This window comes from Maylandia zebra, linkage group LG18 (genome assembly GCF_041146795.1).
Source record: "Maylandia zebra isolate NMK-2024a linkage group LG18, Mzebra_GT3a, whole genome shotgun sequence".
Classification (NCBI taxonomy): Eukaryota; Metazoa; Chordata; class Actinopteri; order Cichliformes; family Cichlidae; genus Maylandia; species Maylandia zebra.
In genome coordinates, this window is record NC_135184.1 from 16,075,040 (window position 1) to 16,102,604 (window position 27,565).

Genomic DNA, 27,565 nt, shown 5'->3' on the forward strand with positions numbered 1-27,565 from the left:
TCTATCTATTGCTCTCCATCTTGACCCCCCATTTCATTCTGTGCCCACATACAAACTGTACAAATAGGAAAGGGGGAGAAAAAAAAATCAATATCAATACGCGAATGACTGAGCATGCCCAGTGTGGTACTAACCCGGTGACCCTGTCAGTCGGTGTGATAAGAGGAGCAAAAAGAGGCTGTTGTTTGGATTTGTGGGTGAGTGACAGAACGGGGAAGGTTTGTAAGGATAAGTTAAAGCAGCAACGCTGGCTAGAGTGACAAGGCTCTCGTGGGACTCTCTATCAGCGGGTCGAGGCATAGCAGCAAGTACAAACGGACACTCTAACTCAATTCAACTGTATTTCATCATCAAATAATGGCCAGCTTTCATCATCATTTATTAAAAAATTACCTTTGGATGAGAAGTGGAAGAATCTGTCTCTACACAGTGAATAACATTGTGTATGTATCAGCTTACTATAAAGACCTGGTTTACACAAATGAAGTAAGTCAGTTCTACATGCTCTGGTTTAAGCTACCCATCATGTAAGATTACATTTGTGAGTTTTGTTAGTTTATCTGTTAATATTTTCCACTCTGTAGGTCCCTCGCCAATTTCCCCACAAACTGAAATGCCCAAACATAGCTCACAAATATTTTTTTTTCTTTCCCGAACAGCTGGATATTTCTTGGACAGATTAAAAATCTGTGGGTTAATAATAATAATAATAATATTTTTATTTGTATAGCACTTTTCAAAAAATAGGGTGCTTCACAGTATTAATAAAACTTACGCAGTGAAGATAAGTACATATAGACACACATACGTGAAAATAGTTGCAAAAAAATGGCCGAAAATAAAAGGGGAAAAGTTTAAGGGAGCGCTAACCAATAAAAAGTCAATTAAAGCAAATAATAAACTTTTGAAGCACACACTAATTTATATCAGCAGAAGTGCATTCCCTGTGTTCATCATAGGAAAGGAACGTTTATACAAAGTGTTTTCCATCAACAGTGCAGCTCTATGGTATGGTCAAATTTTTGGCTACGCAGATACTGAAAAGGATAATTTCACTGTTGTTTTTAATCTATTCACAGTATTTTAGCAACAGATCCTGTTAGCGACATCTCAATCAGAAACAACCATTTTAAAAACAGCAACCAAACTTCGCCACTACTTTTTATTGCCTTAGCAGCCCGGTGTCGAGGCTGCCGACTTACCGCAGACAGCAACTGTGTTCAGACTCATATGTCAGCTGCCAGGCTTACTTCACAAAGCAGTCAGTCTTGCACAGAGCAGCCTGGCACCCGCCCTAACTACAGGAGTTAAGGATGTGATGAAAAAGGGGCAAGTCTTCTTCTATCAGCACCCAAGCAGAGATTGATTAACTGCAAAAAAACCCAGCAGCTCATAAAGCTACTTAGCCCGCATCTCAAAACAGCCTTAAAGTAATTGCTCCTATAGACACATGGGTACATTTTTTTTTCATTATGACCTCAAAGGGAATGTGGTAATGTAATGTAATGCAGCAATGACGGAGAAAGCCCCCCCCCCCGCTACAGCATAAGCAAATCTTTTCTTTAGGCAGAGGGTATTCTGTGAACAACAATACAGCCCTAATAGCAGGCAATTGCTGTGGCTCAGTTTTATGGTGTAAGACCTCCATCAATCCCTACTCAGTCATTATGTGGGGACAAGCCGGTTAGCAAATCAATTGGCCTCAGAATCGGTGGTCTGCTCAGAACAGGAAGGGGCCGTCCTGCCGTCCACCATTATTTCCCTTCTTTACAGCCAAAGACATTTAAGTTTGTCAGAAATCTGACTGACTGGCTGTAATCCCGAAGGCAAACTCTACAACCTTTAACAAAAATCCGAGCAGGGTTAAAAACAACCTGTTGTCCAAAGTTTGCTTCAGAGAGCTGGACGCTGAATGAGATGCTGAATCCGTAAAGCCCAGTGAATTGATATGAGCTAAATGAGGCAGAAAGTTAGCACCAAGATGTGAAAACAAAAAGGCTGAGGAGAGCCATTAGGAAGACGTCAACAACTCAGAAAGGAGCCCTGAGGGCACTTTGTTAGCCCTCACTACGAAATCAGCCCTGGAGACCTGCAGAAAAAGGCCTCGCTCACTGCTGATGCTGTGCTTTAAATTCAGCAAGAATAGACAGACCAGAAAAAAAAGCTAGAACAGCCAGGCAGTGGTTTAAAAACAAAAAAAACCTCAGCTGCTGCCACTTGAAAGAGTGTGAAAGGAAGTGAAATGGTAATCCCGCCTCTGTCTTTTGTTTGAAATTGAAAAACAATCCAAACAGAGGCAGGGTTTAGACAGTCGGGGGGGGGGAACTGAGACCCTTGAAAAGGACACTTCCTCACCGCAGGAGGAAGAAAAATAAAATCAGCAGATTTCGCATGTCAAAGTGCCAGGACAGAGTAGCAGGGGAGGTAAAGAGGGAAAGGACAGTGAGCTTCACAGCATGGGGGGGAATTTTGAAAATTGAACTGATGGTTAGTTCTCTATATACGAGCAGACATCTAAGCACACAGACACTAATTTCCCCACCCAGGCTCGAGCACATAGTTGTTCTAAATTTCTCTGTCGCTTAGGGATTAGAGGGGATCTTAAGGTTCCCAATGAAAATGCCTGCGCCTCCAACCAAAAAAAGAAGAGGTGTTTGCTTCGCCGCAAACTTCCTCCGTCATCCAGAGTTATCTCACGGCCGATCACTGCTGTTTAACTTTCTTTCGCTGGCTTTGATTCCAATGTAATCTTTGGGCAAACATCAAAACACTTACTGACTCTAAAGTGGAAATGGGATTCCTGCTTAGAGCTGGTGTCCCCTTTCATTTTCCTATGCGAAGCCCACCTAGATAAAAGCAGCCTTAACAGTGGAGAAAGGCCTCTTTTATAATTCTATTAGAGCTCCGTCCCTCCAGCTCTCCGTTGAGCAATGGATTCTGACCCTGACTTAATTAAGTGGAAAATGGCAGAATGATTCTCCTAAATCCAGCCCACGGAGTCAAGAACACATGAGTGAATTCAAATAAAGAGGAACAAACAAGGATAATTAGTCAAGCCTGAAAGACAAAGGCAAGCAGGAATTTATAGGAAGGGAAGGGAAACTGAGACAAAGCGGGTGGAGCCAACGGTGGAGGAGCCACAGGAATGACCAATCTGAGTGCCTGCAATAGTGGTGCCTTGGCCTGGAGGAACAGGAGGATGGCCATCGCACATCTTTCACATGCCGAGTCCTCCTAAACTATCAAAGCGTCTAAGCTCCTCCCACTCGTCCATGATCATCCAGAGTCACTGTGGATACATCAAACAGACGCACTGAAGGGTGGAAATGGCAGAGGGAAGGGTCTTTGGGTTTGACCAGCCTGAACAGACTTCACAGTGGGGGTGGGCGACTTGTATGGGACCAATTCCCATGCAGCCAGCAGCTTCACTTCCACAAACCGAGGGGTGGGTGTGTGCGTGTGTGAGGGGAGAGTGAGGAAGAGGGGCAGCAGCAGAAAGACAGAGAGGGGGCTCAGAGGGAAACTACTGAGATGAACAAAAAAAAAAAAAAAAGAGCACACAACAGGGAAAGAAAGCTGGGCCCCAAAGCATCAAAGGTTGCTAAGGGCAAGAAATGAAGGAGCAACACAGTAAACGCCACAGCAAGAGTGCTAAATAAGGCCTCCTATGGTCCAGCGGGTTACACTGTAGACACGGTGTGCTCTGCTCTGAGAATAACAACACAAAAGAATTAAGACAAATATTTTACAAGTGGAATTGATGCTGCTTCTCTCGCTTCAAGAGTGCGGTCTGAACAGATGACCAGAATTCAAAAGGTTGTTGTGTTGGGCTCTAAAGAAAGGCCAGTGGAAAAGCATCTGGCTGCTGTAGGCAGGCAGAGGGATGAGTTGAATATATTGTGACATTAATGAGGTTGTCAGCCTCCTCATGATGGAGTGGCTGTGTTTTTGTGCCAGCAAGACTAACACCCTTAAATGCTCATGCTGTTAACCCCTGCTGAACCCTCGCCTCACATACAAAGCTGAGGGGACGACGAGCACATGCCCCCCTTAAGTGTGCGTCCCAGTGCACGCAGGTTTAAAAAAAAAAATCTCGATCACATAAAGCAGTTGGGTTGGATTCTTTTTCTTTATTAGTCTTTATTTTTTAATGCTAACAATATTGAATCTTAATTTCATGGCTTAGGCCCCTTCTTCAATGAAGCAGTCCTTCCTCTATGTCCACCTGGCCCTGAAACCCGGTGGCATGTGGGCAATTAGTGACTACAGTACCACTTCTCCCACACAGGGCTAATTACTGACCTGTGGGTTTCATTTAGAGAGAAACAGAGGCAGAGGACATGGTAAGGCCCAGTCATTCATTTGTCTTAATTAATTACCCTTTCCTCCACCGGGGCTCCTGGCAAGGCCAACTATTCTAAAATCTCTCTGGTGAGTTGGTGTTCCCGCACTCGTAACCTGTGAGTAGCCTGGAAGCTTTGCTCCATGTTTTGGGAACTAATATGCAGCACAGAGGCCAATCTGGTGAGATCCTAAAACAGAAGTTTATGGCTGATATTATTATTATTATTTAAAGCAGCAATAAAGAACTTGGCAGGGCACGCCAAGGTGGCACTGCTGGAGCAGAAGGGGTTAAAAAAGGCAACGGGGCCAGGTTTGGAGAGGTTAGCGGTGTGATTCATTTTTATTACCACGCAGCCCCTGCAGGCGGCAGGAGTGGCAAATTATTTCTGAAACAAAGTGGAGGGCTCTCATCAGAGCTATTACCTGCCTGTGGCCGAGGGCAGCGCGGAGCCTACAGAGGGTGACAGTGAGAGGCCCACGTCAGTGAGGGATAGCCGTCCACATCCGTCCACGCTCCAGGACATCTCCCCCAAATGAGTCTTGGTGTCTTGTGTATGTGTTTCATTTTTTTGTGTGTGTGTGTGCGCGGCAAAGGATAGGGGTAAAGTTAACCGCGAGACCTCTCCCACAGTTTCCGTAAAAATAATCTGTAGTGTTTTTCTATCACAAACATGCCACGCAATTAGAGGTGACATGCAAAACACAACGACTCCCAGGTGCTAATTAAAAGAACAACTCCCCTGCAATATGCTGACTGCAGAGATCAGCCACAATGCACAGCTCCCGCAGATTTATTATCACACATTTAACTGTATCCTGGCCAGATCTGACTTCTGCTGTTAGCATGTTGGCACTACTTGATACTGAAGAAGCTTTACCGCTCTACCAATAAATAATTATTTATAAATCTGCTGGCTGTAAGGCGTTAGCACAAGAGCAGTTTAGTTAATCGAACTGCTTTCCTTGTTTCGTTCTGGGAAGAGATCCTATAAGATGAGGACTAAAAAAAACTGAAGAGAACACGAAAACCAGCAGACTTGGTGGCTCATTAGAACCTGAAAGCCCTGAGCATTTATTGGTGGATCAATAGCAGTTATAACTGCATTATAACAAGCCAAAGAGACTTTGTCTAACATGCCTATTCCAAAAATATTCAAATTTAACACCAACTTAGAAAACATTGAGAAATATTTATCTAATGATAACAAAAATCCTTTAAATGCACGCATACTGGTGCGTGGGTATTTATTTGTGAATTACATTAATTGCATTATTCTCACACGGACAAAAAAGTCTAGTTAATAGCTCATGCTTAAAAAAACAAAACTACAGCAAATAAATTACTACCATTGTAAATGATGCTTTATTGGTACCTTGCATTCTTCTGCAAAAGCAGGTAATCCTACGTACATATCCATGCATATTAACACGCTTTCTATTATGATGTCTGTAATCATTCTGTTCTACGCCAGCAATTGCACTGCTGTGCAGATCCGCGTACGACAAATCTATATATTGTGTTCTTTCGCACCCGAATATCATAAGCTAAAACAATCTTGTGGATGAGTGCTTTTAAGTTAAATCTCAAAAATGCAAAAGGGGTAAAACTAGTCTTGCAGGAGACATTCTATCAGACGCCGACTTGATATTCAGGTAGTTACTGAATCGTTTAGATTAGGTGTCACTAATGTTTAGTAGAAGTCAGGAGCCATACACCGCCTGCCTGGGTGCCATCACAAAGCTGCTGCATGTCACCGGTGTGACACAATTAAAATTCTCCCTTATGCGCGGTGCTCAATTTAAGAGAAGCACCCACAGAAGTGGCGTCAGAATTCAATAAAAATAATAAAAGAAACCGCATCCCTTTAAATTGGTTTGAATTCATCATTCAGGATAAAGCAAAATAGTCCGATGCAAAGCAGAGCAGAAAGTCCAGAGCATCTAAATGACCGGTGTCCATATATGATATTTCCAAGTTCTGTTTTTTGGCTAAAGATTAGTTATCCTGCAAATGAGATTTATTGTTTGACAGTGAAAACTAATGGAGATGCTGCTCCGGGATAAGATCGGATTTTTTAGACAATGAAGAACCTTCCTGCTCGAGGCGACGTGCGACTGACAGCGGTAGGGAGAGAAATCAACATCAATAATCTTTCATCAAGTCCACAGTGGAGCACTTTCACACAGATACCATTCAATAAACAACTGTAGGCCATCATTTAGGTCTGAACTGGCCGGAGAGTCAGAGAATGAATCCAAGAGGAAAAATAACTGAAAACTTGCTCAATGTTGCACAGATCATTTATGTGGGCCAACTGTGAGCAGAAAAATATGCATTTCCTAAAGAAAGTAGTTCATAAAGGATACAATTTGCAGTTTTACAGCCTTATGCTGCTTTCTTATTAAGAGATCTAAGCTATAATAAGTGATTTCAAAGGTTAAACTCACAGGAAAAAAATACTATGAATTAGCAGCAATGGAGGTTACACTCATAATTAATGAAACTCCAACAGTAAGTTTTGGCATGTAGCAACAATATGTTATAAGTGTAATATTAACTGTTTATATGCCACTTTTGGCTTGTAAATAGCACCACTGTAAACAAAGTGTGCACTGGCCTAAAATGCACACATCAATCAAGCCATAGTATCACCCGAAGGTTGGAATTAGGCCGGGAACTGATGACCGTTTCCACTCATAATCACTCAAGTGCTTATTAGAGTTAGAGGTTTCAACCGATTAACCTATTTGTAGTCCAAAATACTACAAAAATAAATGACCAGCTCATCAAGCTTTCATAGCCCAACGTGACATCTTCCTAATACATTCTCTTCCACACCAACAGTTTGAATTTCACTAAACGGTTCAGGTACTTATATCGTGCTTTAGTTGAGCACTCAAACCACTTTCTACTGCAATTCACCCTCTTAGTGCTTTTATGTAACATTTACACACTCAGACTCAGGGTTCAGTATTTTGCCTGAGTATATGTCGACACATGAATTGTAGGAGCTGTGGAATCGAACCTCTGACCTTCCAACCAGCAAAAGACCCGGTCTATCTCCTGAGCAACAGCTGCCCCAGTGCAATAGTCCTTTCATGTTACAAAGTAGGACCATTATAAAGTGAGAGCGGTTCATTTATGTTTAACACATTCTTGCTATTTAACATATTATACTGTCTTAATCTACTAAGCATTGGCTTAAAATGACAAAACAAAGATGTTACACCTCTACCATGTTAAAGTCTGTTACATTAAAATTTTAAACCTAACCACTATTTATGTTTCATTATAAGACAGGTTGGCCACATTGATTGGATACTATCAAAATACATCTACGTTATCAAGTTGGTATGAAAAATGTTTTCTAATTAGTTTGCAATAAAAAGGGTCCCTGTAATGCCATATTGTTTTAATTTTATTATATATTTAATTAAAATTTGGAAAGATTTTAGTCTCTGAAATGTAAAAACAAAGGTACTAGCAAAGAAAGTAACCAGACGTCCTGCTTTCTTAAAGTTACAAAGCTGTGATGTTAAACAGTCTAATGCCACCAGGGAGACCCTACAGACAGTCTCTGTGTGACAGACAGAGTGATGACCCAGGCCTGTATGATGGATATGTGACAGGGCAGCTTGGGACCTGAGGGCTTGTCTCTCAGGGTGGGGTTTAGCCCTAATGGTGTGCTTAATTACCTGCACAGCCACACAGCAGATCATTAGTCAGGCGGGAACGCTAGGCCTCACCTGTCACCAAGAGATAAACAATCCTCCTACCAGATCTCAGAAGAAAGGGAAAAGGTATTTGTCGGGGTGGGTTAGGTTAGGACAGGCGTTCACAAGGTGAATGGAAAAGTGTCATTTAAGAAAAACATATTAACAAGAGCCGCTCGCCAGGATCTAAAGTAAAACACACTGGCTTTGCAAACAGTGCTGAGAAAGTCCCAGACGTATCGGCACATGCTGGATCTTAAAAGAAAGCCTGAACAGAGAGCTGTTTCAGATGTGGTTTTGGTTTGCTAATTTTCTCTTGATTAGTACTTACATATCAAATGACAAACATGATGGATATGAAGCTAGTCAGAGCATTTATCAGGCAAGTGCAAAATGATGTCACATTCCTCTGGTGAAATATGGTTTTCCAGTGGACAGAGGGTCAGAAGCATAACAGAGACTGTTGATAACAACAAAGCAGTGACTGATACAAGAGAAGCACAGCGATCAGTGTGTACAGGATGGACTGACGCTCAGACATAAAATACTGTGTTTTTGGCTCAATAGGCTGACATTTATGGACCCCTGGTGCTTCTTATGGAGCATTTTGCGATGTGAATTGCCTCTGTTCAAATGTGGGTGGCTAATAAATGGCAGCTAATGGAGAGAAGACAGCGCTGCCTTCTCATTCTATAATCTCTGCACGCTTCATTAAGCAGCACCTTTATTTGTAGAAGTATGCTAACCTGGTGCTGTCGCTCCCTGGCTTGGTGTACCCCTCCAAAGCGCCTTCCCACACACTGTTGGCCATTGCGTTACCGATGGCAGTCATCACCATGCTAAGCTCCACCGGCCAGTCGTCCAAGTCAAGAGAGCGCACGCGAGACAGGTGGGTCCCCAGGTTCCTGTGGATGCCTGAGCATTCGATGCACATCAAGGCACCCAAGTTCAAACTGGCCCAGTCGGGGTCTGCGTGACAGAAGATAGGAATTAATAAAAAAATTAAAAGTATTAACAAGAGATGCTTTGAAAGCCTCACCAGGAAATTTGTGATGAACCTATTTTGAGTATGGTTTAATGTTGGTAACCTCTTCAGGGAAAAAAACCCAGTACAATTAAATTAGTCAGACAAGAATAATCAGTATCTGCCAAAACTGCAAGATGCAGTACTTCTAACAGTGCTGAATACTAGTTCTAACTTGAGAAAAGCTGGTAGAAATGACTCGATATCAAATAAAACCTTTGCAGTTGCTGTTTGGTCCCCAAAATGTAGTTTTTTGCACCTTCCCAAATGTAGCAGCACCTCCAAATGCAAACCCAACCCACTTTTATTATCTAATAATATGACGTCATAATTTTCATATAGCATTACCAACTCTCCTACAAAGTGTTTAATGTTCTAAGTGGACTTTTTTGTGCCCTGTTGCACTGTAGGTGCATTGTATGGAAAGTTTTTAAAGTATTTTTTGACAAAACTAAGGAATCTGGTTACAGGAGTATGAAAACTGAAGTTTTTTTTTTGTTTGTTTGCTTTTACGCACGACGTGATAAATTAAAGATTAAAAAACCCTCTCAAAATCTTGACCTCTACTACCTTTTGTTATGTCACCAAAAGAGGGGAAGAATGTTGGGTTTTTTGTCTTTAATCTGTTCCTTTAATATCTGTATTTCATATGTAATAGACAATGTGTTCAGATGTGTTTTAACCGTAGAGAGTTATACTCACTTGGTGCGTCACAGTCCACACAGAAGCTATTCCCCCTCATGTTTCGTATGGACTGAATGGCCATTGCATCACTTTGGCTGCCCAACCGAGACTGTGAGAAATGAAGGTGAGAATAAATCAACGGGAACTAATTATTTCACTGGCGATCACGAGAAAGCAAACAATTATAGCTGGACTCAAATTATAGACAACAAGCAAAGGGAGAGAGAAAAGGTTTTTCAAAGTCTCGGGAAAAGACACAAGCAGAGAAAATATGAATATGAAAATTAGGATGTGTCTCCCCAGTATGCTGACACAAGCCGTGTTCTATCTCTGATGTCTGTCACTTCTAATAAGAGATCCCCCACACTGCGGTGCACCTGTCTGACAACCTCCCACATGTGACAGCTTGAAGTGGGGGAAGAGAGGAGGGTGAAGGCGTGATAAAGGTTGGAAAGAAGGAGAAAAAGAGGAATGTAAATTAAGTGGGAGAAATGTAGCACGATGATGACGATCACGACGATGTTTTGATTAGATGATAATCGCCAACCCTGTCCAGTTCCTCTGATATTCTTTATCCTTCATGACAAACTGTACCTTGTTCTTTATGCTTTCACAAGACTGCAGGCTGGCAAAAATCTGGCTCTCGATAGCTTGGACCCACAGTTCCCTCTCCTCATACGTGGACGCTTCAAAGTTCCACGTCTGACCCGTCAACGACACAATCACGAACTCAAAGGAATCCTCTTGCTCTGGAAAACAAAACAAAAAAGACACACAATATATTAGTATTGATTAGATAATTAGATGCTTGGTAAGAATGTGTATAAAACATCTTTTGGTCATTTTAGCCTCTTTTAACAATAAATAGTACAGATAGACAAGAATTATTGTATGAGAGTGACGTGCTGCAAAGTTGACCAGCTAATATATTAGCTTGACTTGACACTGATAGTCATGAATTAGACCTAAAACAGATGATTTGAAGTTCAGCTCAGAAATCGGTGACACATCCAACGTTAAACAGAAAAATTGTGTTGGTGGTTCAACTGGAAACACATTGCTAAAAGACAATCAGAAACCACTGGAGACTCAGAAAAAATACTTATACCGCATCAGGGTCACAGTCACTGCAAAGTTAGCTTTATAACCTGTAGAGTCTCGAGCATTATCTGCTTGAGGTTGCTAAAGTCAAGGTCACCAACTTTCACCTCCCCTATTTGAGCTCTACAGAAGCTATCTGTGCAAACACATCGATAGACATTGCTTATTCTTTGAGTCGTCAACCCTTCTGTAATCAAAGATGCAACTAAATGATGCTTTATCAGAGGCAATCTCACCAGCAGACACATTTGTTCTCTTAAAACTCTGGGATTGGTCAACTCTTGCCTATGTCTTACCAGAAAGACTAGTCTGGGAGGCAATTGTCCTCTACAGTTTTTGATATGAGGCTCTGGCACTGGTCAGGTTAGTTAGAGCAGAGCACCAGAAGAATGGCATTACAGCTCATGTTCTTACTTCTTAAAGCAGAGGCTGCTTTGTTGACAGTTACAGAGTTCATTGCTTAAAGCTGACAATGTGCATTTGATAAAATGATGTTTGTACAGCTCTCACTTGAATATGATAGTCCAAGATTAGCTCTCGATCTTTATTAAGCATCCTCTGGATCAAAACAAAAAGTAGAGGAGGAAAAATATCAATCCTGTTCCTTTTTTTTTATTTATGTGTTTTAAACTTAAAACTTTAAAAAATGCTTCCCATGATAATATAAAATATATCTATAATCATCTGTGGATTCACTTTAATTATATTATTTAGCTATGATTCACTATACGAATGTAAACAATGAAGCAGACAAACAGTGGCAGTATCAGATGTGATGCTTAACATTTTGTTGCAAGTTTTTTGTGCTATATTTGTTTTTCCTTTTGAGCATTTTAAAGCTAATGTGGTACTGCTTTCCACGTGTGTTCTTTCAGGAGGCTTACTAATTGTCAACAAATGTCCGATATATTTATGGATGTGGAGTAAGCAGCCGCTCCAAACCAAATGCGACATCTAACTCGTGGACACAGTCAGAATTTTGCATTTCATGGCTTTGATTTGAATAACTTAAGCAGTGACTTGACTTGCTCAACTCATAGAAGAGACTATCTTGGTTCTCACCATAGGAATTTGATACTTACTTTGACTAATCGCACTACAACTTTAATGGCACACGCAACTTTGCCCAGTTCTTTTTTGGAAATGGTAATCTAATTGTTTGTGTGTGTGTGTATAAATATTATTTTAATTAACACACCATTTTGGTAAGTTTTTATAAACAGAAACTGAAAGGCACTGCCTCAGATCTGTCACTTTAGCCCCAGTCACAGAGGGAACCACTAGTCAATAAGCAATAATGTGTGGGAGCACCACTTACATTTAATTCCTGTGACACACCTGCCATTCATTAGAGTGATTTTGCACAGTATTATAGCAGGACTTAAATTAAATCTTAGACAGCTTAAAAATGTGTCTAGAATTGAAGATTTAGACTGTCGGAACACCAAATAAGGCCAGATTTGGGTTTTCATGCAGAGTATACCATTACTAGCTTTCAAAGAGTTTTTGTAGATGTTTTGTATTGTTTGTAAATTAACTGCCACATCTCCAGCAACAGTTATTAGTCCAAGATAAGCAGGTGCTTATAAATATTTGTGTCATATATCCTTAAAAATTATTTTATGAATCGACTGAATGCTAAAATCTACTACCAAAAATTTAATCCTTTATCCCCCAATTTTTCCTCCTCGTCATAACACACAGATACATTTTTAAACCAAGCTGCTTTGAATCCATTTTTCCATCCATTCACTGTGTTTAACTAAGATTTATGAAAATGTCACCTGTCGTTTGCAAAGAAGAGGTCTGACACAACATATGTTCCAACACATGCTGTAATGATTCTGCTGTTCAGCAGCAATTCATTAACTCTGTACTGTACCCGTGTAACGTCTCTGGTCTCTGCACATGCTTGAGCTCATAGCCAAATGATTTGTAATTACCTAATTATGTCTATGCAAATAGTCATCTCATTTGCATAAACCATGCTTGGAGGACTGGAGGCAAATAGACACAAGAGGAAGGGTTTTTTCTTCTTCTCCTCCTATGTAGCTTTTATCCAATGGAAACAGTTCTACTGATAAGCTATCTGTGCTGCTGTTTACTGCCAAACGTGTTGACATAATTTACCATTAAATAAGTTTAAAAGTTTTTTAATTGCACAGATGCATTGATGCTTTTACTGCAATCCATTCCGAAATCTGAACACAAGGAGATGCTTAACAATAAACGGCTTCTGTATGAGTTATAAAATGAGGGCTATCACATGGCGATAAGATTGTCAGGCAAATCATCTAATCAAAGAAATTACTACTTTTTCCCCCATTCATAATCAATTCACCCTCCTTGCTGTGAGACACGAGCCTGTGCTGTTAAATGACAGATGTCTGATGGACGCCACTAATGTAGCGATCCCTGTGCCGCGGCGGAGAGCCATCTCTTCAGGGGGAAAGCAATAATCCAATTAGCTCGACGCCGACTTCAATTATCTGATTTAGTTTGTGGAATCGACTTCAGGTCACAGAGAATCAATAAAGACTTGGAAGCCTCTTTATTTAGACTTATGGTAGAAAAAGTCTTTATGTTGGTGTGACATAAGAAAACACTGATGGGATTACAATATTTTTTAAAAAGATAGAAGCCTACCATTAAAGATAAAGAAGCAAATAGGTGAAAGAAAATAAAAGAAAATTACATTTAGAAAAAAGAATAATTGCAATACCCACAGTAGAAATCCATTTTTCTTGTCAAATATACCTTCAGGTACAATAACTAATGCATCTGATTATAATTTGTGATTTTCAGACTCAAATGTTGTTGTACTTGTGTTTTCATCTTTTTAAAAACCTGAACAAAGCTAATTATTCTGTTGGCTGCCCAGGCAATAAATTGGAGGCATTAAAACACTTTCATTATGGAGATTAAAAAAGCGACGGATGGCTGGTTTCTTAAACTGATGAGTATACAAGACAAAACAAATCCAATTCTCCATGCATAGTAATGCACACACGTGAAACATGGTGTAACCACGGAGGTAGCACACGATTGTATGCAGCAGGAATCTTTATGTGTGCCCCATGTACGGTCATTACATGCAGCTCCACTACACAGTGCAGCAATTCAGCTCCACGTGAGCCGAGGTCAGAGTGTTTCAGTAAATCTGAGCGTGAACCGAGTGTCAAAGGTATCGCTGCTATCTCGCAGGCACCTGCAATGATGAGCTTGTACAAGCACCATTAGCGCTTCTGTTATTACTCAATTGTTGCGGTTAGCACACGGCTAACAGAGGAACCATCACCTTCTCACATTAACATAAGCATTAACCTCCTGACCATATCAATCTGGGAGCCTAAGGTCAACAAGTTCTTGCCAATTAGAAGTAAATTACCACAGCTCTGCGAGTGGGCGGACGAGGAAGAACACAATTTAAAGCCAATGGAGGCACAAACTGTGAGGAATGACCAAACTATGATTTCCCTCAATTAGCATGGCATAATAAAAAAGAAATTATAGTGTGATGGCCATAAAGCTAAAGAGGAAGGAACAGATAAAGATACACATCTTCGTCCGACATTAAATGCATCATAAAACTGTTCAGTCACAGGTTCATTCGCAACTTGATGGCACCTCGCAGCAACACAAAAGCACTTTAATTAGCAAAACATTTCTTCAAGATACAAAAATAGATGGCAAATAGTTGTTGTTTTTTTACATATTAACTACACTGGACTTACATGAGTTCAGATTTTTTAAGTACCTCTGCTTAAGTAGTTACATTGTGTAATTACAATGTAATTACAAAGGAAGATACTGTACCCCCCCCTCCCCCTTTTTGATTTCATATTTAAGTTATATGTTAATGTGAACAAGTGAAGTTATAAGACAGACTGTGAGCAACCATCATTCATCTTAGAGAGACGGCTGTTTTTCTGACTTGTTATGATCCTGAAAAACGTGTTCAGGCATTCATCTGTGGCAGGCTCGACTACCGCAGTAATGTAGTCCAGTAAATATTCTTCCAAAAACATTAGAGGAAGGCTGCAGCTTTTCCATACCACTGCTACAAGGTTATTAATCACATTTAATGATGGAAAGCACATGATGCCAGTTTTCTCAGAAGTACACTGCTTCTCACATTCAGCCTGAAATGACCAAGTTACACTGATGCCAGTCGCTTTATGTGCCAAACTGTTCAATACCAAACTGTCAGACATGCATTATTCCTCACAGAGACAAATTAATTAGGGATACAGCAGTTATTGTCAGTTCCGCCCAAGCTTCAACTTGCTACGTTCTAATTTTAAATTGTAGAAAAGCAACCAGTACGGCTCGTTGCGTTATACTTTTAAAGACACACCTCTTCAATCTGACACTAGAATTGCTAAATAATAATAGCCACATCTAGAGTCACTGAAGCATATGATCATTTAATCAACATTACATCTTGGGAATACAAGTGTAGAATAAGACAAATTTAGGGTTTCAGTCAGAAAATTGTGTTTCTGTCACTCATATAAAAAGTGTGCTTTGCTGTGACGTGACATGTGTCTCGTAACGTGTAACTGCAACTCGCACAGATATAAATGCTGCCGATGGAGTCGGCCACTAGCACAGGCTGCGTCATAGGCTCTGCATAGATTCAGCGCAGGAGCATAATTCAGGCGTTACTCTGTCCAACGATTTCACAATGGTGGAGGGAAATATTCATTATGTAGATGCACTGAGAGTCATATGGAAGTCTATTCGCCCCTCCATTTCTCTCTCCTTCCTCTCTGTTCCTTTCTTTACAGTTTTATATTTCTATATAACAGAAACTTTAATATAACAGTTTCTTTTTCATGTTTTAATATGTTTGTGCTTTGCCTGTTTTCAGCAGGGCTTCGAGTCCTGCTCTCTATGTTAAACATTAAATTTTTGGATAGTGATCTACTACAAATTCTAAGTGGAGCTCTGTGTTATGTTAAGATATATATTTTGTTTGCTTTATTATTTATTTTAGTATACTGTCTTCTACACTTTGTACGCAGGAGTTTCTAGACCTGAATCCACTATTCACACATAATGCTTTAAGTGCATTTAGGGGATAGCTGTCTCCTTTGTGTTATTGTACCGATGTTATTGAGTACTTCCTTTATTATTGACTGGTTGCCATTAAAAATATTTACTTGATGTGCAAAAATCAAATTGAAACCTCACAGACAAGACAGTGACTCGAGGATGGTGCTTCCTCTATAGCTGTGCATGTGCAGCAGATGTACCATCGAGAACCTGTGGACCAGATTAGCACCTCAGGGGGTTTGGTGCTGAGCCCAGCTGTGCTGTCTAAAACGCAGTCTGCAACCCTGGATCTATCTGTCTAAGCCCTTCAAAGACCTCTGGAGACCGGTGTCACAAACCCTTTGAGATGACTTAGCAAACAGCTCTTCACCTTGAGGACTCTTTATTTCATCTATTTGCGTGAGCGCTTCACTGAAATGACAAGGTGCAGAGGTACATAAGGTGAGCTATTGTTTTGGTGTGTAGGATGTGCTGTTTTGTGTCGTATGCATGCATCAGGCAGTCACTTAAAGAAGTGCTTGCCGTTCCCGTGAATTAACGAGCAGTTGGGAAGAACAGGCCAAGGCGGTGCCATCTGTAAATGTCACAGGCACTGCTTGCTCATTTTACACATCATTAAAGCCAATATTCCTAACCTGTATCAGAGCAATCAGGAGCAGGCCATTACTGCGACAGGGGCCCCAGGGGAACCACGACCAAACTCCGAAAGAAAAAAGCAGAGAGGAAGAGAGAGATAGAGCACACTCTTTATCTATCTGACACACACAATTCTGCACACTTTTACACGCACACACTCGTGCTCAAACAAACGAGGAGCACACCTTCCAACAATAAACAAACACATGAAATCAGCACCAATACCACTACCCTAATAGCTAGTGCATTTAACAACAGAGCAGAATGAAAACAGGGCCAATTATACATGTATCTGTGGGCAGTGTGTATAGAGCCCAAATGAGAATCTTGTTATTCCTTTCCCTCTGTACTGTGGCGCTCAGAAAGCTAAGCCATTACAAGAGTGGAGGCTCCAGGGACAGCTTTCGGAAATGAGAGCGAGTCAGGGAGTGACAAAACAAAGTATTGAGATAAACACCCACCATTAGCACAGGCAGTTAAACCTCCATTTCCTAATCCCCAGCTGGACTCCAGAGGATATTAACCCTTACTTTACTAAGGTGCAGGACAACAGAATACTGGATTACAGCCGGACTCTCAATATAAGCAAAACTTTAGCTTACTATCGACTGGCCTGGGTTAGGGAACATAGTCCAAAAAAGTTTTGATGAATGAATATTATAAATGTTATAAAAGCAGTTAAACATTTTGCAGCAGGCACTTAAATATATTGTGTTACTAGTTGGGTTGGTGCACTGTATGCTAGGCGTTCTCATTTAACATCACTGCAAATTGGTTTTGTTTCTTTGTCCAGTTGCTAGCAGGTAAATATGTCATTAATTCCAGATTATTACACTTATCACACTCCTAATCCGCATCCAGTGGTAAGCTTCTTCAGTCCATTTATACCTCTTCCTTAGCCACAGTAAAGATGATCTGAAACGTGCTACATTGGTATTAAAGCCCATTTAGTTTTCAGGGTTTGCTTATTTAAGTCCGTTTGAGTTCTTCATGTTCATATATAAAGTAAAATGATTCCACTGGGTCGACTGTGGCAGACTGACAACATCAAATTTAGTTTAAATGGTTTTTAAATGAAAGATGATCTACAGTTTTCAACCAAAGTGAAGTTCCCATCAGCATCAGCATTCTGGCCACGATCTTCAAACTGATTCAATTTAACCTTTCCAGTAATTTAACAAGGGCGGTTACCATTATGATTCTGAGAGTCCACACTTTTACAAACACAGAAATAATTTCCCCGATTCTCCTTTAACTGCTGATAAAATTACATCGAGTGCTTTCAACCACTTTAAACTCAATCAGCTCAAATTTTAAATGAAACTACTCAAAGATTTAAAGTGATTATCCCGTTTCTGCACTTTTTTTAATTCAAAAATTAATTTGTGAAACAGAGTACACTGAATCCAATTCTGCTCTGTCACAAACAAACGCTTTATTCTGAATGCCTCCAACTGAGAAAAAAAGGAAGATGTTATCTTGCATTTATGTCTTCTTATCATATATTATGACTTAATATGTCATATTAATGTGAAATGTTATGAATGGTTTTTAACTATTATCATGTCTGAGTGCTTTAATAATTTTAGATTCAGTAGGTTATACTGAGGGTCTCCTATTTGTTGATGTTTAGATGCAGATTTATATTACATTACATTTACACCTAGAATTCATCATATTCATTTTTTCTGGAATTTTTACGTCTTTTTGTTACTGACAGTTACTTTGATAGACAATAAAACACAAATTCACATTCAAATTGCATCTATTACTACGATTTCTAATCAGGCAGCTAAGCATTTACTTATAAATATTAGGAGTGTAAGTCACATCAAATCTAAAATTATATTTATAATATGCATCGCTTTCGTGGAAGTGTTTGATTTTGACGCTGCAACTAACCTTTAATCACTCTTGCAAGAGCTACATTCAGACACTCCTTTGACTTCATCGCCCGAGTTTTTGATCTGTTACGGTTTGTGTTTTTTCTATGTGTTTTATGGGTAAGTAGATGCACTGAAGTCTCAAAAATGACAAAAACAATGACTCAAATTAAACGTTAAACTCCTACTTATAGAACAAAAAAGTTGTCAAAATGGCACGTTAGTTGATGATCTCATACCGTAATCTTTTCTAAATCTAATAGCAGATATTATACGTCTTAAATTTGACTTATAGAAGTTTTAAATAATAAAAATGTTCTAGTGTCTGAAGCAAGTTCCCTAAGTCTTCAAAAATGGACGTGCAGTTTGACGGCCTTTGTTTGACTGGACGTCTGCAGATCTCGTTATCGTCTGCACATCAAACACATTCTTATTTTCTTTTAATTTCTGCCACTTTAGCAAGAATAAATATCTCCACCTATAAAACTGGAAGCATCAGCAAGGAAGGTCTCGTCACAGTTTACCTCCGTCCCGACACCCCCCACCCCAGCTCACATTGGGCAAGCTAAACTCCCCAAAACAATGAGCATTTGATACACTTTCTTTAAAAGAGAAATACATTAATGATGCTCCCTGACAGTCTGCATTAATCAGAGGGGGCTCCCCCTGAACACAACTCTTTATCGGCCATCGATTTTCCAGTGGGTTTATGGCGAGCGACACATCGAGAGAGCTCGTCGCCGGGCGGCTGCTGGGAAACACATTACGGGGCTGTCAGTTGTCTCGCCATGCATCCTGCATCATTCTTTAAGCACATGAGAAGTTCATTACACCGCACAGCTCTGACAGTGCATAGGATATTAGGGACTGTGTCCCTTGTGCCTATTCTTGGTGCAAGTGCAGCGCATTAGACGTAACAGAGAGTTTTGACTTTATCCAAATATGGCTTCAAATTGATTGTGGAAACATGGCCTTGCATTAATTTGAAATAAAATCATTTTGAAGCACAATAAAAGCTAAATTACAAGAGAGTACAACGGATGACTCAAACCCATTTGAAAGTATGAGCCCATCTGCCGAGTGTTTAGCCTGTAATCTTCATACTAATGAACTTAGTTTTAACATAAGTCTAAATTTCTCTCCACTTTAGCAGTGATTTGGAGAAGCCTCACTAACTACTGTAGTGCCATATTTGGAAATTATGTTGCAGCGACTGTCTCTCCAGGCTCCCATGTACATCCCACACGTCCCATGTTGACCAAAATGATTTCTCACCTTAAGACGCTCACGCTGTTTTGATTTATGATGCTTCACAACTACTAAAATTCAATTTCAGCCTGCATTGCATGCTTCTGATTTGCCCCGTAAATGAGATAAACTGATAGCAATTTATTCAAGGATCCCACCTCATCTCTCCTCTCTCTCTTTCCTGTTCTTTTAACAGGAGACACAACTCACATCCCAGACTTGGGTGAATCCAATATTTAAGAGATACGTCTGTATTCCAGAGCATTCAGCAGAACAGACAAGCTGATGCTAATAGAAAAGCTTGCAGAGAACAATGAGAGAGACAGAAAACAATGTGCATGTTTGATGATGTGAGAAACATTGAGAATCTGCCTCCTCCTGTCTGATTACTCTTATACTTCGGTCTCTGAAGTAAACCTTGCACCGTGTGGTACACTTATTGCCGAGATATAAAGGGGTTCGATAATACCAGCCATCGCTAAGTGAAGACTTTAATGTGACTGTGTAATTCTGTCAGGAGATATACATTAAGATCTAAGTAATGTCAAATAAAACTGAAGAAACGGGTGCCTTGGAAAAAAAAAAAGGATGCTTGATTAGATACACAGCAGCTCATCCCATTTCTTGGAAGCTGGATCGCTGTTTAGAATGTAAATAAAAACAGAATGCACTGCTTTGGAAATCACTTTAAGGCTGAAAATAGTCTGTTGAAACTGCTAGATTTTACTGCTTTTGAAAAGTATATAATCATTTTGAATTTGATCCCAAGTACATGGTTCAAAAAAATTGGGGCATGCGTCATGGAAGACAATCTGCTCGCAGATAATTAGGTTAATTGGGAACGTTATTGAATATACATCTCCAAGAGACGAGACGGAAAGACTTCGTGGGCATATAGTTCAATAAATTAAGAGCATAAAAATGCAAGGAAGGTGGGATTTCATCACCATGGTACACAGTTTGTAATTTATTTAGCAAATCGTGGATGTGGCATTATCGATATAATAAAGCTAACCTCAGTGATAGCACTGATAACTTATATATCTGTGAAGGCACCATAATGCTTAATGATAAATACAGGTTTTAGAGCAGAATGGCTGCCATCCAGACAACGAGACCATGCCACGTGTTAAGACAGCGCGGCAGACACACTGAAAATATAGTGACCATTATAAAAAAATAATATATAAATGTATTACAAAATCAAATTGAAATATATTATTTCAAAAAACAGCAAAATGTCTCAATTTCAACATTTCTATTCTGAATTTAACAAATCTTCAAATGACTGCAAATCAATTCGATACAACGTCCCAACTATTTTGGAAACAGCGATGTCTGTTCTGAAGGCTAACTCAGAATATTTTAAGACTGCCAGACTACCCCTACAGAAGCCGATGTCACCACACACTACCCTAGCAATAAAAAGGGCACCACTTATCTCATACCACTTATCTATGTGATGCTGATGATGTTCCCTCTATATAACAATGTGGTCAGCAGACCCATTCAGACTTTAAAGAGAAGCTGTCAGAGACCATGATAAAAAAGTATAATGATTATAAATGCTAAGCCCCATTTAGGAGGCGTCAATGCCATTGTTGTTGTTATCCAGCGTATCAATCTTGTTGATTGATCATCCCGTTCTGGTGACATCAGTTTTATGGCCTCTGAAATGCGCCACAGTGTTTTCACAATGCCATCCAATTAGACTAGTCCATTCATCATTGGACTGAAGAATCATTATTAATTGGGTGGAGAGTTGACTGCCACTCCCCTGCTGAGGAGGGCCACATTCGCTATTCACGCAACAGTAAAATAAATGGAGGCTTTGAGGGTGAACTGTGCAGGGGGCCACAGGGAGATACAAAACTACACACCTTTATGTGTATCATAGGCCACATTCAGCCAAAATAAAGAAGATTACATGCACTTATTCCATGACGACTATAAGGAGTCATTTTAAATCTGATCACTGAATAGCACATATGTTAATAAAAACAGTAAAAGGATGCAAAGAAGTTTCTATAGTTTTTGTCTGTATACATTCATGCCTACCAGTTAGGGCTACTGTTTAGATCTGTGCAACTTTATGTATCTGTGTGTGTGTGCAGAGCAACCAATAACCAAAACTTTGAAGGAGAAAGAATTAGATGGCATATCTGGTAAATTTGGTGCTATGTGTTAAACATAGAAACACAAACTGTACATGTACAATCGCAATTTTTTTTGTGTGTTTGCTCCACAAAATGAAACTGAGTCTCTATAATAGTAGGTGAGTATTTTGCCAGTCAGTCCCCTGTGCAGCACTTGAAAGATTTATATATTTTTGTTCATTCTGCAACTTTTATCATCTAGCTAATGTAGCATTGTAACTTTTCATACCTTCATTGCCTGCGGATAAGCCATCTGGCTTTGTGATGCCTGTGCTCTTTTTCCGTCTGTGTTTCTTGCGGTTTGCGTGTGGCGAGGGAGGTGGCTCAAGTTTAGGACTCGTTGCACTGCCCACACTCGAACCGGTCAGATCACTCGTCCCGTTAGCTGTGGGAAAAAAAGCATAAAAGGGGAAACAGTTACTGTTTTTGAACAGCGAAAGAAAACACACTCTGGATTTTCAGCCTTATCTTTAAGTTTAATTTTTACTATATGATCATCAGCTTGATGATCGTAGTTCTGACTACTAACTGGCATCAAACCTCACCAAACAAATAAAGTATGACAGGTATGTTTATTAATTTTAGCTCGTTTTAAACCTGATTAAATGCAGCTGTCCCATTGGTGGATCACTCATAGAAATGTGTAGAATAAGGTTCTGCTTTTTTAGACAGAATCAATTCTAGTCAAGATAATATTTCCAAACAATAGAAAAAAAACATCATGATTTATTCAAGAACTGTGAGGATGAACTTTGTTTTAGATTTGACATGTTGGGAAAAAAAATTGACATTATGATTTTCTTCTGGAGCTTCTGCAGGCAACGAATACACAGAGTAATGACTTCACGACTACTGAAGGAAAAATTTGACGGAGACAGTGAAGAAAAACAAGGTCATGCGGGATTTTCTGTCTTTTGCTATGATGATGCGTGATACATTTAGAAAAAGAGATGCAGAATATGGATGAAAAAGGGAATGCTGGGTTAAAAATTTTAAAATGACTTCATATGTATCCATAAATGACTTTTCCCTTGCAGATCAATATCATCAAGGTGACTTTGTGTGGACAATGTAGACTTAATATTTTGCAGATATACACATGTCTCAAAACTCTTACGTTAGTGGCACAGCAAGCGTTAACGCAATGAGTTACAAAAACAGAGATTGAAGCTAAAATAATAATAATAATTTTATCACATGTCCTAAAAAGGGTGAAAAAGTATGTTTGCACCATGTTAATTCCTGTGAAATGACAGCTGAGTGTTTACAATATTGAAAATATCATGAAAAGTAAATGTAGACTTGTCACAATCCAGTATTGCATCTACAGTAGGAGGAGTTCAAAATGGCTACGAGAGCTCTAAAAGTAACTGTGTAACAACTCCAGCTTTAGATGGTCTGAAGGACAGGTATGGGGCTATCACTGAACAAATGGTTACCTAAGTTGGCCTGCGGCAAAGCTCTTTATATGACTGTCTGAGAGTGACAGGGGGCTAAGAGTCGGCTTTGTTTCTTGTAAGTGATTTTATAAATGTGATATTAACCTGTGCTACCGTTGGGCAAAGGGATAGGAGGGATGGGACGATAGGAGGGGGATGTCAGCTTGCCATCTTTCTGATTTCCTGACATTTGACATCACTTTCCCTTCTTTCCCCCTCCGGATGCCATTATGAATCTGGGAGCGGGGGCCAGGGGCCTGGGGGAAGCAGGGAGGGAGGGCCAGTAGATGGGCCCCATATTGCTCTCATCTTACCACCCTGTGTGGTGCTGGCAGCCTCCTCCATTGTCTCCCATCAAAAGCTCATTGTAGTGTGGCAAACTCCATTCATTTCCCTGTGCACCGTCCCAGCCCCAGGGGTGGAGTGCAGGAGGACAAGGGGCTCAGGGATTATTGCTGTTGTCGTTGCCAGTTGCACATGCTATAATGTGCGGCACTGTGCCATTAGCCAGTGTACAACATTAGGCCTAATTCGGTCATTACCTTTGGGGAGATGGGGCTGTCTTGGAGGAGTAAGATGGGCTCAGCGGGGGACTGAAGATGCCTGAGCGGGGGTGGGGGGAGCTCAGAGGATCGGGGATACACTGCTCGAGTGTGGGCAAAATATAGGAAACGACACCTGAGACGAACATCATTATGCCTGCCCTCCAAATTATTCTTGATGAGAGTTAATGTATACAAACCGTAAAGTCATTACTGGGAAAAATTAACAAATTCATTAAAACGATCTCTAAGTTGTTTGAAAACAGGAGAAGTGTCTTTAAAGGTAATCTTAATATTTCAGCATAAATAGCAATGTATTGATTATATGCCATCACATTAATAAACATAACATTAGTGCATGAGCTGGAGCCCATATATTAGGCTCTCTGGTGTTTTGAATGGCAGCGCGCAGCCACACATGTAGCAGCTCCTAGTCAAGGCGTCTGTTTCAATTTCCCTGCTCTCTTACAACAGCCCCCCTGAGACGAGTCATTAGCTGGCTCAGACAGCTGGGGGCACAGGGGTCCTCCAATGTGCCCCCCACCCCCCACCCTCTGTTTCCTCCTCCCTCTCCATACCAGCGTCTGTCCCGCCAGCACAGCTCCGTATGGCGGGTGGAAGACTCGAGCTCCAACCTGCCTCCAAAGTGACAGCCAGCATTTGTTTAATGTCGCTTGAGGTTAAAGGGGAGGGCTGCCCCTCAGGGGGGCCCAACCGTGTCATAAACACCTCTAATTATCAATTTCTGCCCTTAATGTTGTGGAAAATGACCCCGGCACAGCTCGCTCTGCACCTGAAACATATATATATATGTAAAAAGGTATACACACCCCTTTGTTTGCATCCACTGGGCTTTAAGAAGTTTGTGATATTCAGGTGTAGGAGCAGGACATTTAAAACTACAGCACACATCACTAAGCAACAATAGCAAAGCGTGTGAGATATAATAGTTTTATATAAAGCCCCTGAGTGGTTCTCAGCTCTAAATGATGCATGGCAGGTTAATTAAAATTTGTTAAGTTGACAATTATGAAGTTGAAAGCAAACTGCAAGCGAGGAATTCACCGTGGCATTATTAGCTGGCTGTTAGCGTGCATGAGGGCCATCAGGACCAAGCTGGGTAATGAAGCACGCTGGGGACCAGAAGTCTCTTTACCCACTCAGCCAAGATCACCTGGGCAGCAGAGTAGGTACGAGGCTAACCTGTGATTACAGTGTATTGCACTCCCAGCACTGAGATGACAGCTCCAGAACGGAGGCCATGGGTGAGACAGAGGGCGCTGCTAACATCTTTACCAACGCTACGCTCAAAATGAATAAGAATGAAAAATGGTGAGAGAGTGAGCAGCAGGGGGGAGAGGGTGAAGAGAATTGGGGGGGGGGGGGAGTCATTTCATTGTTATTCAAGAGGCTCCGGGTAAGGAGCACTATGATTCCGCCAGGCCCCTTGACATGGCAGCCCTGCCTGTCCTCAATCAAAGCCAACGGCTGCAATTAATGGCAAAAATTAGAAACAATCACCGCCTCCCCCTTATTATCCTCAATTAGAGCGTACTAATCAAGGCCTGATCGCGCTCTGCTGCTCTCTCCAAACTAAATGTCAAACTTCATTACGGCCTGGCGTAGAAATCAAACGCCCCACATGCCATCACCCTCGCATTGGGAGGCCAAGGTGTAAAACACAGTGCCACAGGAAAAGGCTATCCGTGCATTAAGTACCTGTGTGCTGATGTGCAAACTCAGAAGAGAGAAAAAAAACACTCTTATATAAATAAATTAGCAATGGTGCAAAAATAAATTGGAGCACAAGGGATTAAAAAAAGGGAAGCGACGCAAACTTTGCATGGACTAAGGTTTTGATAATCAGCACAGCATTGTCAAAAAATTCATATTTTCATATTGGCATGAAAACTGACACGGCTCACAAGCCCTTCTGCAATTAACAATTATTTCAATTATTACAGGTTAACCTGATAAATACTTCTTAATTAATCAACTCTTTGTTCCACGTAAGCATCACTTATTTCTGACAAAACAATTTTATACATTTAACGTAAATAAAATGTGATAAAATATAACTAGAAATATTATTATAAACCAAAAATATATCAGAAAACATGAAAAGATAACCTTTGAATGATGTAAAGTTTTACTTAATCAATTTCCCCTGTTTTAAGACCTGGCTCAAGGCATCGGTGACACTGAAAGGCAGAAGTCTTTTGACTTTGACTTTCACTCACGCATTGACAAAGACTTAAGTTACTGTCATCAGCCAGCCTATCAATTGACTGTTTGAGCCTCTTGCTTTTAATTCAGGCTCAAAGATTGAGGTGCGTGAAGGAGACCAGGATCTAAACAAGCATCCAGTGCATTAAGAATGGGTGTCTTTATGAATGCAAGCAATAGAAAAATTGGGCCGGGATTTAATCAAAAATCTGCGCTCAATATTCAAGAGATGCTACTACCTTGGCTTCTGCCTTCGTTCAATAGGTTTACAAATGAGGACATTCTTTAAATAATATGGAAATGGTTACCTGGCTAAGATGCATTCATTCTCCAGTGAATCATCAATCTGCTGTTTTTGCATCTCAGAATCACATTTTATGTTAACCTGCAACCTTCACCAAGGATAATGGAGTGATTGGGCATGGTTGGAGTCAATTCACATGGCAAAACATGAGCAGCCGTTACTGCGGAACACCCTCTATTGATTATTGAAGACACATTAGGAAGGAAGATAAGAGGGTTGCGTTTCAATCAAGTTTGTGTTGTGACAGCCCGGCATCACTTTACATTGCAGATCTGCTCCGCTACTTTAATTCACGTCCTTAAACTGTAAGGAGACATTAACGGCAAGATATTCAGCAAAGTTTCTGATGCTGCGTTCAGCGTAAGCCTTTAACTGTCTGCACTGACTATGCACTGATTACAGAGACACTTCTCTTCCTCTAACATAATCTATCATTTGACACATCGCTTCTGCTATTATTTTCAGCTCATTTGCCTCATTCAAGCTCATTTGTGGTTACCTTAAAAGTAGCATGAAAACAATTGAAGAAAATAAAATAATGGAGCAAATTGTATCTGATTTAGTTGAAGACTGGATGCTGGTTAATGAGCTATGTTAATATTAAAGGCTTTACAGTTTACCAAACATGAAAATAGGAAATTCTAGCCTCCTTATTTCCAATAGCACAATGTTTAGGAAGTCCTATTTGTTCTCTGCAGTTCGGTCGCCCAACCCGCATTCACAAACATCCCCACAGACGCGCACACACACACATTATAATGCAAACACGCTCTGTGGAAAACAAAATCACATACAAACAGCCACTCACAAAAATTCTGCAAGAACACATACAGAATATATATACACACACACACACACACATGCAAACACACGAACACACACACACTCATGCTCATTTATTTGAGGACCCCACGAATCTAAGTAATTCTGCTTTGGGCATGCTGCTGATGGGAGACAGGGGTAGGGGGTGATGGAAGTGCCTGCGTCCAGGCAGAATTGATCGTTTGGCAGCTCCAAATGAGAGACAGGCTTGTCTGCGGAACCACGAGGGCCGTGCAGTTGGACTCCAGCAGCGCTCGTAAAGTGCGCTCTTTAAACTGCCGGGGCCCCTGGGAGCCCATGGGGAGGGGGGGGAGCCGCCGCCGTGCTAATGAGAACTACCAGAGTGCAAACATGCATGGAAATGACTGTTATTCTGTTGATGTG

At 40.6% G+C, this 27,565-nt stretch overlaps 1 protein-coding gene across 2 annotated transcripts in view; it reads right to left on the reverse strand.

The window, feature by feature from the left end:
* The window catches only part of agap3 (ArfGAP with GTPase domain, ankyrin repeat and PH domain 3), a 119,045-nt gene that overhangs the window by 4,925 nt on the left and 86,555 nt on the right, over nt 1–27,565 (reverse strand). For both annotated transcript variants that reach the window (XM_004542806.4, XM_004542805.5), the window contains exons 13-16: nt 22,078–22,233; nt 10,361–10,515; nt 9,785–9,875; nt 8,805–9,027 (exon numbers count right to left, since the gene is read on the reverse strand). In XM_004542806.4, the coding sequence (XP_004542863.1) occupies nt 8,805–9,027; nt 9,785–9,875; nt 10,361–10,515; nt 22,078–22,233 (625 nt within the window). The remainder of the gene's footprint in view (nt 1–8,804; nt 9,028–9,784; nt 9,876–10,360; nt 10,516–22,077; nt 22,234–27,565) is intronic.